Below are 13503 nucleotides of genomic sequence, written 5' to 3'. Positions count from 1 at the left end.
CAAATTTCTCTCTTTTCTCACTACTTTGGGTTTTACAACCCAAATCAATATCATAACTTCATGCATGGTCATCAATCATCATCATCCACATCATTTTGTCTCCTCGAAGCAAGTCAAGCAACTTCCATTCAAGCAATCAATCACCACTTACCATTTCTCAAGATTGAACTTTCCCTTCTCGGACGTCCATCTTGCGGGGGCGTATTGAGATAATATCATAATGTAAAGGATAATATATCCTTTATATTATTACTGATTATGTAAATATACTTAACATATTAGTGATAGATTTGATTTTATAATATCTTCTAATTATGTATAATATCTTTGTTATTTTAGCAATTGATATTATTGTTGACTTTGTAATATTCTTAGGCTTGTATTAATACTTCATTGCAAACATCAATACAATTAAGCTTTCTCATAACTCTATCAGTGATGTGTTTTCTCACACATCACAACATGCCGCCTCTCCGCCCTCTCTCCAATAGTGAGCTACAAGATGTTGTGGCTAAGTTTGCCACGTCAAATTACTAACTAAAATTGATTAAAACTACAAATTATCACATTGGTGGGCTACAATACTTTATAGCTCCATATAATATTTAATTTAAATAATTTATTTATTTGAGCTATTTTTTTTTTGAGCTACGTAGCGCAAAGTAGCTACAAGGTTTTAACAGCTACTTATGTCATTGTTATACCAATGGTGGCTACCTGCTCACATGCTCATTTTTTTTTTGTGAACAGGTCCATTTTGTAACCATTGGAGTTGCTCTAAGGCTATCTCACGTAGCGGTTTTGGTATGAAATTTTTTAAAATAAACAAAGTTTATCCCGAGCCTACGTAGACGGTAGTTTGGTAATTATGTTTCATTCTGATGCACACAGGGAAATAAGTTTTAGAAGAACCACACTTTGGTAAATCGTTCCTTATTTTTCACGAAATAAGGTGAACATAACAAAGCCTTAGTTTTTTTCATAACATTCTTAACATTATGTTAATACTTTTTTTGGCCATAAAAATTTAGTATCTTACCCCACAACATTTACATATTTCCACTAATGTCATTATCTTTCTTTATCCATTTTTTTAGCATGGCCAAATATATACTGATAAAAATCATTGACAATATTTGATCAATAGTCAGCGTGTAATAATATATGAAATATGAAAATACTTGTACTCCCTCCGTTCCAGAATACTCGCAACACTTGTTTTTTTCGGGCGCTCCTAAATACCTGTAACACTTCTATTTTGGCACGGGGCTACACTTATTTTTATTATTTCTCCCTCCACAATGCTCCCCTTAAATATTTAGTAAGTTGTGCAACAATTATTAAAAAATGATACCCCTCAAACACCCCTCACACCTACAAAAGTAAAAGACTAATTGTCTTTGTGAAACAATAAACCTATCCATCCACTTGCAAGTTAGTTTATTAATTTCCTTCAATATTCAACTTTACTCCCAAAACAATGTGTCGGATCAACTGAAACGAGTATTGTGAAACGGAGGAAATAATAGTACATGAGAACTTGTGTCCCTTCCTGTGTACTATTACATGCCCATCTTGGTCTATTATATTAGAGGCTAAGGCCCTGTTCTGTTCACCTTATTTCCACTTATTTCAGGAAAAATAAGTTCAGATAAGTTCAGGAAAAACAAGGGTTGACAAGTACAATTTATAACTAAAATAAATTTTGATAAGTTCTAATAAGTTCAGATAAGTTCAGATAAGTTCATATAAGATAAATTCAGGAAAAATAAGTGGAAATCAGGTAAATAGAACACAGCCTAAATATCGTACAACACCCTTTGTCAAACCTGGTAAATTTATTTCTCACACACACGTAAACAGACCGCAGTACTTCATATTTGGCAGGGTCTACAAATCTAGAATTGGATGATGCCATTATGTGAAATAGATGGCATAAGATCGAGACTTGAAAAAAAAAAAACAATGATTAGACTCTAATATTTTATACCTAGAAATACAAAAAAGCCCCTCTCAAATTAAGTAGAAAATAAAAAATGGCGACATATTTCTCATGTCCATTTATGTACAAAATTAAAAATGGCGACATATTTCTCACGTCCATTCTTCCATTTGTCTCTCTAATCCCTACTAGTCTAGTCGTGAATTGTGAAGATCATTTAACCACAGAAATGGTGAGACTCCTTTAGCTTGCTATATCATTAAGATTTTCTTTTCTCTTATTGTAAATTTATTACGAGTATATGATTTGTGATTTTGTTTCTATGTTACTTTAATTTATAACCCGTTGATACTAGTTCTGTTTTAATCCAATTCTGTTTTAGAGTACACAATATATTGGTAATGGGATTATGGGATTCATGATGAATCCATTCATGAATCTTGCGAATCGATTATGAACTCAGTGGGTTTAAACGTGGAAGGGAAGCTTGGTTCAGTGGTCAGAACACGAGTCAACGACACTAGCCTTTCCATAGTTTGGTTAGATTTATTTTTGTTTAAGTTAAATGATAGATGTAAACCAGGTTAAGAACAAATGTCTAAGATATTGGATTGTTGGTTGTAATTTGAACTTGTTAAACTCGTTGTAATCAATTTAATTTGGTCTTATGTTAGGTGGTGATAATTTCTAAAAAATTATAGGGTTTCTGAAGGGATGAACAATCGCAACAACAAAAGAACATCAGTTTCGTGGAGCAATTGATTGGAGTTATTTTGATGGATGATGTTGAGCTAGTATTTTCTAGTGCAAACATTGGCGATGAGATTCCCAGTAGTGGAACAATGGGGAGTTACATAGATGAAATATTGAATGGTAATACTAGTACCTGTAACCATTTGCAGACAACTGGAGGCTCCAGTGAAGAAAAGAGTGGTTACAAATACAATGACGATTCTTCTGATTGCGAAGAACAGAAAACATTGAAAAAAGGAGGTAATAATAGAGAAGCTGTTCGCAAGTATCGTCAGAAGAAGAAAGCAAATGCAGCTTTATTGGAGAACGAGGTTTTGAAATTGAGCGCCTTGAATGAGCAATTGTTAAAGAGGTTAGAGAGACAGTCTGTGTTGGAAGCTGAGATTGCAAGGCTTAAGTGTCTTCTTGTTGATATAAGAGGAAGAATTGAAGGTGAGATTGCTTCTTTTCCATATCAGAAAAACCACTACCAGCCCTGATTCCTGATATTGCCAACTTTAGAGTCTGAGGTCTGCACCCAAATCAGGATCGTTTTATTGTAGCACATAGAATTCGACCAAATACTGGCAGTTCATCTGGCGATGATTGGAGAAAAAGGTGATAAGTTGGTATCTTTTTCTTTTATTAGGAATCTTATTTATGTTATTACAGTGTTTCTAATGATAGCTTATATACATTGGCAAACTAATTGGATTGATTTGTTCTGTACTGGATTCAGACTGTTTTAATAGTGCTAAATATTATGTATCACAATCTTGGATTTTGTTATTACAAACTATGCACTGTTTTGTCTTTATGATATTGTGTCAACCTTAATTTTGATCTCATTAACTTTTATATTTCCACAATTGTAATATAAACTGATTTAGGAAGCAGTGGCGGTGCCATGAAGTATCAAACGTAAAAAAATATAGTTCATTGATATCGATAGTCTAATTAAAACCGAATGTCCAAATATCTTTGTCTAATAGCTCCCGGCCCATAATATTGGGTGAAAATATGCGTTTAGTGCAAATTTGCAGTTACATTTTTCTTAGGAAATTTTGTGAAACACTATCTTAATGTTTGGACGTTTTGTGAATTACTACCTTATAAAACTTTTTTATATTTTTCTACCTTATAAGTTTCATATATTTGAGTAACACTACCTTGTAACAGAAAACGTTAAATTTCTCCGTTTGTGGGGTCCATACCAACGACTTTCTTCATCAGCTTTAACTCCCTTTACCCCTTATTTAAATGCCCATTTCACCACATTCAACTACATTCAACCACATTGAGGCGTTTCAGAAAATCTGGGTAAGTGTTCTTGTTAAAGGAAATTGCTCAATGGATATTTGCAGATTCGAGTAGTCAAAAGGTGAATGAAATGAATTTGTTCATCATCCTCAATTTCTGGGTTTTTTTCTTTTCAAATTAGGTTTTTTTTGTTCTTGTTGGATTTAAGTAAATTCGAAACAATTTGCTAAATTAACAACTAGAAACCTTTTAATTCACATCTGAAAACAACTTAATTACATAATTAGGGTTCTGGAATTGATAAAAAAAATGTGTGTTTTCGTGTTTTGAATATTCGATTTTGGTTTTTAATTTCAATTTGGGGGTTTTCAAAAAAATACAGTTTCAGTTTGAGCTTGGAGACTAAGAAGTCGAATAACAAAAATTCAATCCAAATTAAGAAATGGAGGGTAGCTGATGAAGAAAAATGTATAATTAGGATGAAGAAGCCATACTACGGACAACAGCATTAGGCAATCTTCGCAAACATATGTACCGGTCATCATGGTATATCAAACGAGCACCACATAGGAATACAAGAAACTCTAAAACATAATGTATGCCTATATAAAACTAAGTCCTTCATTCAATTGGCCTGCTAAGTATAGAAAACACAACACGAAGAACATGTGAAGATCAGAACAAAGCCGGTATAGTGATTAGCACCAACATGGAAAGGATTGCATCATAGCAAAAGAAACTTATATCAACCACAATTTTGAAATTGGTTTCATCATATGCCCCATTCACCTAAAATTCTCACAGATCAAACCATCATCGAGGTGGGGCACTTCAATAAAGGAGAAAACTGAGAAAAATAAATGGGAGGACGGATATTGAGAAAGAGGAAGGAAAGAGAAAGGAGAATAGAGAAAGTCGTTTGGTAGGGAAGTAAAGGGAGGACTTAGGGGTAAATTCAAGTTAAGAAATGGAGGGAACCTCTTGGGATGGGGCCCCAAACGGAGCAATTTAACGTTTTCTGTTACAAGGTAGTGTTACTCAAACATATGAAACTTATAAGGTAGGAAAATATAAAAAAGTTTTTATAAAGTAGTAATTTATAAAACGTCCAAACATTAAGGTAGTGTTTCACAAAAATTCCTTTTTTTTAAGTTAGAAAATAAACTCACATATATTTGTTTTTCTTTTCTTTTTTGATGGGAAATGAAAGTATAGGGTGCAATCTCGAAGCATAGACCATCCACCATAAAGAGCTCAAACTAAAATTAATAACTAAACTAAAGAAAAGAAGAAGAAAAAAAAACCTTAACTAGTGAGGTTTTTCAAAAATCATGGACTACAAACAATAATTTAAAAAAGAACAAATAAGTTAAATAAGGGTGGCAATGTGGCATACTAGGCTATAGGCTACTGGCATAGCAAGATGCGGAGTTGTATATATATCTTGGAAAATAGGAAAAAAAAAGAGTTGTTGGTGGGATTTGATATCGTGTCTACTTGGAAGTATTGTGCAATTCATACAACTGAAATAACTCTGTTCCACGAAAGTAATGTTGCGTCTATTTTTAATTAACTTATTTAATTTTCATCATTTGTTATTAGATCTTTCAAAACCAGTGGTGCCGTCACTGTGTGGAAGTTGTTATTGTTCTTAAGTCATATTACTCAAATTTCAAATTTCAAATTTCAATTTATCAATTTAGCGTGTCTATATCATACATACTTAAATGTGTTTCGAGGAAAAGTCCATGATCTCTCCAACTTCGTCATAAAAAGAACGGATATTTCATCAAACTCCCATCAAGTTTCAACAATTCATAAAATATCCCCCACAATCCGTACACATTCCCACCATACCCTTACTAATAACGTGTCGTTAGTCCGCCGTTAACCAAGTTTTCAATTCACTAAATGCCCCTATTTTGAAACTTATTTCACCAAATGCCCCTATTTTGAAACTTATTTCACCAAATGCCCCAAACTTAAATATAGCTATTCTAATGTTGCAACTTCTAGTTTTTGTGTTTGAAAAGTAGTCGTTAGTCATGGTTGGCTATAAAAACCCCTTTGATGAATGGTTCTTCTAATTTAGATGTTGTTTTGCTTTGATAATTTCATGAGATTTGTGCACTCTGACAAGATTGATATTAATGATTGAAAGCCTTGAATCGTATTGCTGATAACAAAGAGATATATATATATAGTACAAGCTAACTCAAACACAAACACATACTCAAAAAGGTCAAGAAAGATGGATGGCCCTTAGAAACAATAATATACCAGAATACACACAAGGGAGCACAACCCTCCTCTTCTAAGGATACCAACAATATGAGTTCAGAGAATAGGCACCATCTAAAATAATATGGAACAAAAATGATTTAGCTTTACATTATTTAATCTCATCCAATTCAAGCAGGATTAGCATGTCCCTGTAAAATTAGCCAAAACTTATGCCTTATTATCCTCAAGAACACACACCAAACCAAGAATAAAAATTGGTCTATTATGAGGGCTGTGAATTAAGCTTCTTTTCCATCTGTTGAGAATCTGAGATGATATCACCAGCTACATAGTTACTATTTGATATGAGGAGCAAACATGTTTTAGCACCTCTACCAATATTTGATAAGTTTTACCAAGGACGAACTACACGTACAAAAGCATGTACAAGTCCAAACAACACATTCATAATCTTTGTTCCTTTAGAATCCAAACATTTATCTTGGTAACATACTTGTACAAGTATCAAATCAGCCAACTCCTAGAAACTAAAAACTGAAACTGATGCCTCTTCTTAAACACAATTTCGTTCAGGCATTTCATCGAACACCTTTCAAGCTCTCCCAAAATCACCACATTTCACATACCCATTAATCAAAATGTTCCTACTTCCTAGACATCATATTTTTCCACGACATCACATTATACAACACTAAAATAATGTCCAATTCGCCATTTTCTTTTCTCTCTCCATTTCGGCTTCCATGGAAGCCACAATGCCACCTTCTTGTATTTTTTGAGCACTGACCTTGACAGAGCCACCGGAGTGACTACTAGAGTCAGAGCTATCACCATCACTCTCAGAACTCCCGTGACTTGAAGCGGCGTTTGTATGACGTTTGTTAAGCTTCTTAGTTAGATGCTTGGTTTTAGCATCCTTTTCTTCTCTGTCTGCCTGTAACCGTTCGAGAAGAACCCTCATCTCAACAAGTTTCTCCTCCACAGTTTTTGCATTAATCACCATTACAGACGCAATGTCTGTATGTGAGAATTCAAAGGGGTCTTCGAAACCAGGTGCTTCTTCGAATGTTGCAGTTGGGGAACTACCAGCTTCAGAGCCGTTTTCTCTGTCATAAAATTTGAAGAGTGGGCTATTGTGGATGACCATCTTGCTAGAATCCCCAAGAAAGCTTTGCTTCAATATAAGAGAAGCAACATGATGTTGTTCCGGTTCAGCTGGAAACGTTAAACCGAATACAGAGGTTTCACGCAACCTTTGAGAGGAAGGCGTGACAAACACCTTAGGAACTGAGGGAAAAGAATGGTGTTTGCGCGCCTTTTTAGGACCGCATGCAGTTTGCAGATCTTCTACAGCAGAGATAGTATTCTTCTTTCTCATTCCTCTTGTAATGATACCAGTGTTTTGGAACATTGCAGCCAATGCTACAGCTCGCTCCTGAACTGTGACAATTGTCCACCAGCAGGTTGAGAGATAATTTTCTTTTGATCCATGAAAACAAAGATGAGAGGCAGAGATTGTCCCACCGAGCGTGCCAAAATTTGTGTACACAAATTTTCTAGTCTGGTAAATAAGATAGAAATAATGTAACAAATTTATTTTGATTGATATTTGAATATTTGGGTACAATCTCTATATTTGACAATTTACAAGAAAATAAACTAAGTACTCTGATTCTGTTCTGCAGCTGACGGTGAGAAGTATGTGACACCCGGATTTGGTTTGAGGTTGACAGTTGCCTGATGACGTCAACCTGAGTTTGAGTTTAGGGTGACAATCTTTTGATGACGTCAACCTGAGTTTGAGTTTATGGTGACGTCCGCTTGATGTTGTCAACCTGGGTTTGTGTTTGACTAAGCAGTCGACACAAATTTGATGTGTTTATTAACTACATTCAGAGAGAATTCCAAGAGAATTTTATGAGCTCTTGAGAATAATGAATTTCTGATCCTTGCTATTGAAGTAGAAGAGTAGTATTTATATATAGGAGCTGAAGACTCATTTACTAGACTTGGTAGGTTTGGGCTCGGGCCCATTTTGTGACTTGGGAGTCTTTAACCTGGTCCACTCGGTTTGTTTATTTTGGGCTAACAATATGACCTAGCCAAAAAACATATGATCTAAATTGTATTTAAGTAATTCGGATATTTAATTTGGGTGGGCTAAAATAATTAAAATGAAGTAATATTATGATATCGGTCCACATTAATTAATTTACTTAAATTGTAATACACTATATAAATTTGTAGTGTCTATAGGGATGTCAATGAGCCGATACACTCCCGAACAGCTCGTGAACAAGCTCGGTCAAAGCTCTGTCAAAGCTCGCTCACTAGTAAACAAACGAGCTTGAACAAAAATTTTAAGCTCGTTTAATAAATGATTCTAGCTCGAACAACCTATTGTTCGGCTCGTTTAGGCTCGCGAACAAGTCGTTCATGTTCATTTCCAAGCTCGTTCGTGTTCGTTTAAAAGCTCATGTGTTGTGGGATCTTTTACGGTGCTGACGTGGCACGCGTTCCTCGGAGGTATCAAGTATGACCTGGCACGAACTTCTGGCAACCTGCAAAACAAGAATATTCCCGTAGGAATATTCCCTCCGATGCTTAAGTAAGTATAAGCTAGAGAGATAAATAACTTATAGAGAGAAGGCAGAGCAAAGATAGTTTTAGGTTGGCGGGAATGAATTGATTGCCCTTACCTTGGGATCTGAGCTATTTATAGGGCTATGGTTTCTTGGGAATTGATCCCTCAACCCTAGCTGTGGGATGCGTGCCCCTTGGGGATTTAGGACACGTGTTATTTGGCCAACAATGATGAGCCTTTTACAAATTAGGCCTGGCTTCTCAGAGAAGGTGGGCCTTCTAAAATAAGGCTGTGCTCTTATTTCGTTTAGGTGCCAAGGTTTGGGCCTACTTCCTAGGCTTGGGCCCAGCTGGCCTGTATTGGTCATTGTAGCTTCTTTGGGCCTTATATTGGAGATATTCAAGCCCACATCATTTGCCCCTCATGAGGAGTGAAAACAGACGTTAGTTTTCACTGCTCTTGGAGTGTTCAATGGGATGACGACGCGTGGCAGGGGTAATCATTTCTTACCCCTCTATAAATAAGTGGCCATTTTGAGTGACTTTTCCCCTCATTTCTAGTGATTATTTGAGATCTATAAGAGGAGGCGATTTCCGGCGTCTTACATCCACCGAAATTCACTGTAGCGCCGCCACAACATTCAAAGTCCTGTTCTTGTAGTTCTTCATCAAGTTTCTTCAAAAATTCTCTTTGATCTATCAGGTAATGCTTTCTTTTGAGAAAATTTGTTTGTTGATTTTGATCCTTCCCAATTCTTTCTTCTTAACTATGTAAGGGCTACGTCAAACTGAGGGCGTCAACCTGTCCTTTTGACGCCTTCTCTTTTCAAGTAATGCCCCTCGTCTTGAGCCAAGTCGTCAGCCTGTGCAGGATTTCATGGCGCGAATAGAAGACGAAGAGAAATTCGAAGGGGAATCTTCTTCTCCCATGGAGGAGGACGTCCCTGATATATGCGTTTTATATAGAGTTTTTACCCCGTCCCTTAGTACTTTTTGATCTCAAATGAGCTCTTCGGAGCGATTTTTAGTACTAATGTGCTCCTTGTAGTGTGTTTGTAGTTTCAGGTTCATCATTGTAGGAATTAACATATTTTTATGCATTTCCTACTTATTTGAATCAATACAAGAGATTATATACTTTCGAGAGCGCAAACATTGAGTTGGAAGAATTTTCATGCAAAGCGAATAGTGAAAGAAGTAGAAAACTGAATGTCGTCCACTCTTTTGATCATAACTCGGGTTATACAACTCCAAATGCAGCGATTAAAATTGGGTTGGATTTTAGACTTCAAGAGCTTTCCAACGAGGGGTCACTCGCCTAATTCCAACTTATAACGAAGGAGATATGGTGTTTTTAAGATACGGGATCGTGCAGTTTGACGAGCAGATGGCCCGATCGGGCGGCCCATTGCGCGATCGGGCAACGACAACCCCTGGGCGCGGATTTTTGCTTTGTTTCCGGTTTTTTTCTTCTAGTTTTGGGCAAGACTATAAATATAGCCCTTAGACATATTATTTGGGATCTTATTTTTCTAGTACCTTAGTTTATTGCTTAGTTTTTATTCTTTCTCTAAACTTTTGTTAATTACTTTTATGGTTGCTTTCAAGTTTCAAACTTTAAATTTCATCCTTCGTTCTTCAATTTGGTATTTATTATTTCTTTCATTCTTTATTCAATTTTAATTATGTTTTCATTAATCATGTTTGCTTTGTTTAAATTAAATATTTGTGAGTAGTTTATATTCTAGGGTTTTGGGAATCCATGAATTAATATGAAGGGATGATTGAATGTTGTTGATTGTTGGTATTGTGGTTAATTCCTATTGATTGATTTTATTTACTATGCGATTAGATTTGCGCAGGTCTAATTGTATTAGTCTAGCAATATCGAGTTAAGATTCGAGAGATGCAATTTGATGTTTAGGCTTGTGTCAATAGGTAGAACTGGGATTAATACGTAGCGAGAGCCCGTTAATTCTAAGTCTATAATTAGTATCGATTCGAGAGAGCATGCTAATCTAATTAACTGTTCTATTGATTATTAATATTGTTTATCATCCCGGATTGTTGTTCATTGGTGAACCTATGCCCTAGACCTCTTAATATCTTATTTATTCCTCTTTTATTATTGTCTTAGTTTTAATATACAAATCAACCAACTTTCTTGTTTCCCAATAGTTTAGACCTTAGTTTTAATAGTAGAAAGAACGCTTGTTTCCCTGTGGATACGATCCTGACTTCCCTTGCTACCTTGTTAGTGGAATTAGGTTTATTTTTGACTAGGTGATACGACTTTAGCCTGTCAAATTTTGGCGCCATTGCCGGGGAAACGGTTTTATTTTCTGCTATTAATTTTGTGGTCTAGATTATTTTCCTGAGTCTCGAAGAACTTCGTGTTTTTTGGGAGCATGTACATATTTTCTTTTCTTTAATTTCTCTTTGAAAAAAAAATGGATTATTATTCTTTTCCGGTTCCTCTTTGTGAATCTTTTGCAGGTACTTGCAGTAATTACAAAGAAGAGGTGGATGCTTTGCAAAGAGATCTATATGGTGAAGAGCTTGTCCACCATGAATGCCCAAACACAGAGAGTGATATTTCATTGATCGTTGAGGTTGAAGAATCAATAGTCCACAAAAATAGCTTCCATAAGGAGAGTATGCCTACTTTCTCTTTTCCTTCTTTTTCCTATTCTTCTTTTATTATTGTTTTTTTCCTTTTGTTCTTCTTCCTTTAGGCATCCTACTCCTTACTGGCATAGAGTTCGTTCGGACTTTATGCAATTTTTGTTGTTGGTTATCGTGCATGTCCGGTTGCACGAAAGATGTGCGAGTGCGCATGACAAGCTTCTGCGCTCGTTGGTTGGTTATTTACTAACCAAGGTCGAGCGGAAGGCATAGAAGACTTGGACCCGGAGGGGTTCAACGATTATTGAGACCCTCGATCTCCACTCCTTTAAGCACTGGGGACATTGCTGAGTTTGGCTTTGGGGAGGTATGTGTTATTGCTTTCTAGATTAGTTTATCGCTTTTGAAAAAAAAAAATACAAAAATATGTTCCGATGAATACAATATCATGCTTCCCTGTGCCCCTTTGATTGAAAATTGTTTTGATTCTTGGTATTTGATGACGAGCAATGTGGATGTGTTAGCCATGATTTGATATTCAATTGCTTTGATGCCTTAACATGAGTCAACTCTGACTAACTATTTGTGGACTTGGTGCTTGGCTAGTTGACTTGGTTAGGATGTGTGATAGCTTCCTGGTGTGTCATTGATTTTGAGTATTGGTTTGCAACTGTTAGTAGTGTTTTATGACTCATATACATGCACATTGTGGAGGACGAAGGCATTTTTCTGTTTAGGTAGCCTTCAGATGAATCTAGATACATTTGTTCCCTCCTTTTCTACCCATGTTGTTGCTTGTGCCCCTTTATTCGGTGACTAGCCATATTACAAGCCCATGAAAGCCCCATTGGTTACTAGTCCCAAGCCTAGCTTGGGGTAGCTAATAGTAAGTGAGGTGAGGGAGTTGTAGTGTGCTACATTTTGAGCACAAAGTGAGTGTTGAAAAGGAAATAAGGGAGTTCTTCTTATCTTGTTTGTTGTTTGAAAAAGAGAAAAAAAAATAATGAAGAGTGAAAGAGACGAGAAGAATAGAAAATATGAAGGTTTCCAAAGGAAAAAAATAAAAAGGAAATTGAAAAAAATAAAAAGAAAAAAAATTCATTACTCTCAGAAAAATTCAAAGCATTGTTTCACTCAAGTATTGTAATTTCTTATCTTTATGAGTGATTGATTTTAATTGTGAAAGAAAGGCAAGAAAGTATAGTGTGGTTTGTTTGTTGTTTCATCATGTGTTGAGTGGGAGAGTTGTGGTCATCATTTGTGGTTGATCATGGTTTTGCTAGGATTTATGCTCCCCAAAGCCAAGGCTTTAAGCTCACATTTCACCCAAATTTACCGCACCCCTACCTAAGCCTATCATTACAAGCTTTGAAGACCTTCCGACCTTTGTGCATAGAGTCATATTAATGTGAAAGTAGTTGTTTATCAATGCAAGTTATGACATGACATATTCCGAGTCGACTATTAGGTTGAGTGTATGTTTTTCTAGACACACGAGTGTTGTGAGTTTTGGGAGGGCATTGTACACTTATATGTTGGGAGGAGAGCGAACGGGTACATCTTTTATCCGCCACATAAATGAGTGACGAGTGTGTGAGCACTAGTCTTGAATTCCATTGTGCATTTGTGGTTCGCTTTGCGTGACGATTGTTAAGGAGGATTAGCGATTGAATGGATTTGATTGGTTGACATTGATGCATGCTTGTTGGATTTTACTTTGGACTATGTTTTCGTTTTGAAATATGTTGGGGGTGAAGTTGGTCTTGTGTTCATCGATGATTTCCTTGCTTAGGGACAAGCAAGGATCTAGCTTGGGGAGGTTTGATATGTGCGTTTTATATAGAGTTTTTACCCCCGTCCCTTAGTACTTTTTGATCTCAAATGAGCTCTTCGGAGCGATTTTTAGTACTAATGTGCTCCTTGTAGTGTGTTTGTAGTTTCAGGTTCATCATTGTAGGAATTAACATATTTTTATGCATTTCCTACTTATTTGAATCAATACAAGAGATTATATACTTTCGAGAGCGCAAACATTGAGTTGGAAGAATTTTCATGCAAAGCGAATAGTGAAAGAAGTAGAAAACTGAATGTCGTCCACTCTTTTGATCATAACTCGA

The 13503-nt window shown here is 36.0% G+C and overlaps 1 protein-coding gene across 3 annotated transcripts; it reads left to right on the top strand.

Moving 5' to 3' along the window:
* The first annotated feature begins 2027 nt into the window (after positions 1-2027).
* LOC110805171 (basic leucine zipper 23) lies at positions 2028-3491 on the top strand. Of its 3 annotated transcripts, none has more exons than XM_022010775.2 (2): positions 2028-2174; positions 2617-3491. In XM_022010775.2, the coding sequence occupies exon 2, from the start codon at positions 2719-2721 to the stop codon at positions 3172-3174; it is 456 nt and encodes a 151-aa protein (XP_021866467.1). In that variant the 5' UTR covers positions 2028-2174; positions 2617-2718; the 3' UTR covers positions 3175-3491. The 3 variants fall into 3 exon arrangements, with proteins under 3 accessions (XP_021866467.1, XP_021866468.1, XP_056687106.1); XM_022010776.2 differs by having other exon boundaries at positions 2030-2174; positions 2644-3491; XM_056831128.1 differs by lacking the exon at positions 2028-2174 and adding an exon at positions 2181-2481.
* Positions 3492-13503: the final 10012 nt, after the last annotated feature.

The sequence above is a fragment of the Spinacia oleracea genome, chromosome 6 (genome assembly GCF_020520425.1).
Source record: "Spinacia oleracea cultivar Varoflay chromosome 6, BTI_SOV_V1, whole genome shotgun sequence".
Lineage (NCBI taxonomy): Eukaryota > Viridiplantae > Streptophyta > Magnoliopsida > Caryophyllales > Amaranthaceae > Spinacia > Spinacia oleracea.
Note: the sequence above shows the minus strand (reverse complement) of the source record. Positions and strands in the feature narration are given on the sequence as shown.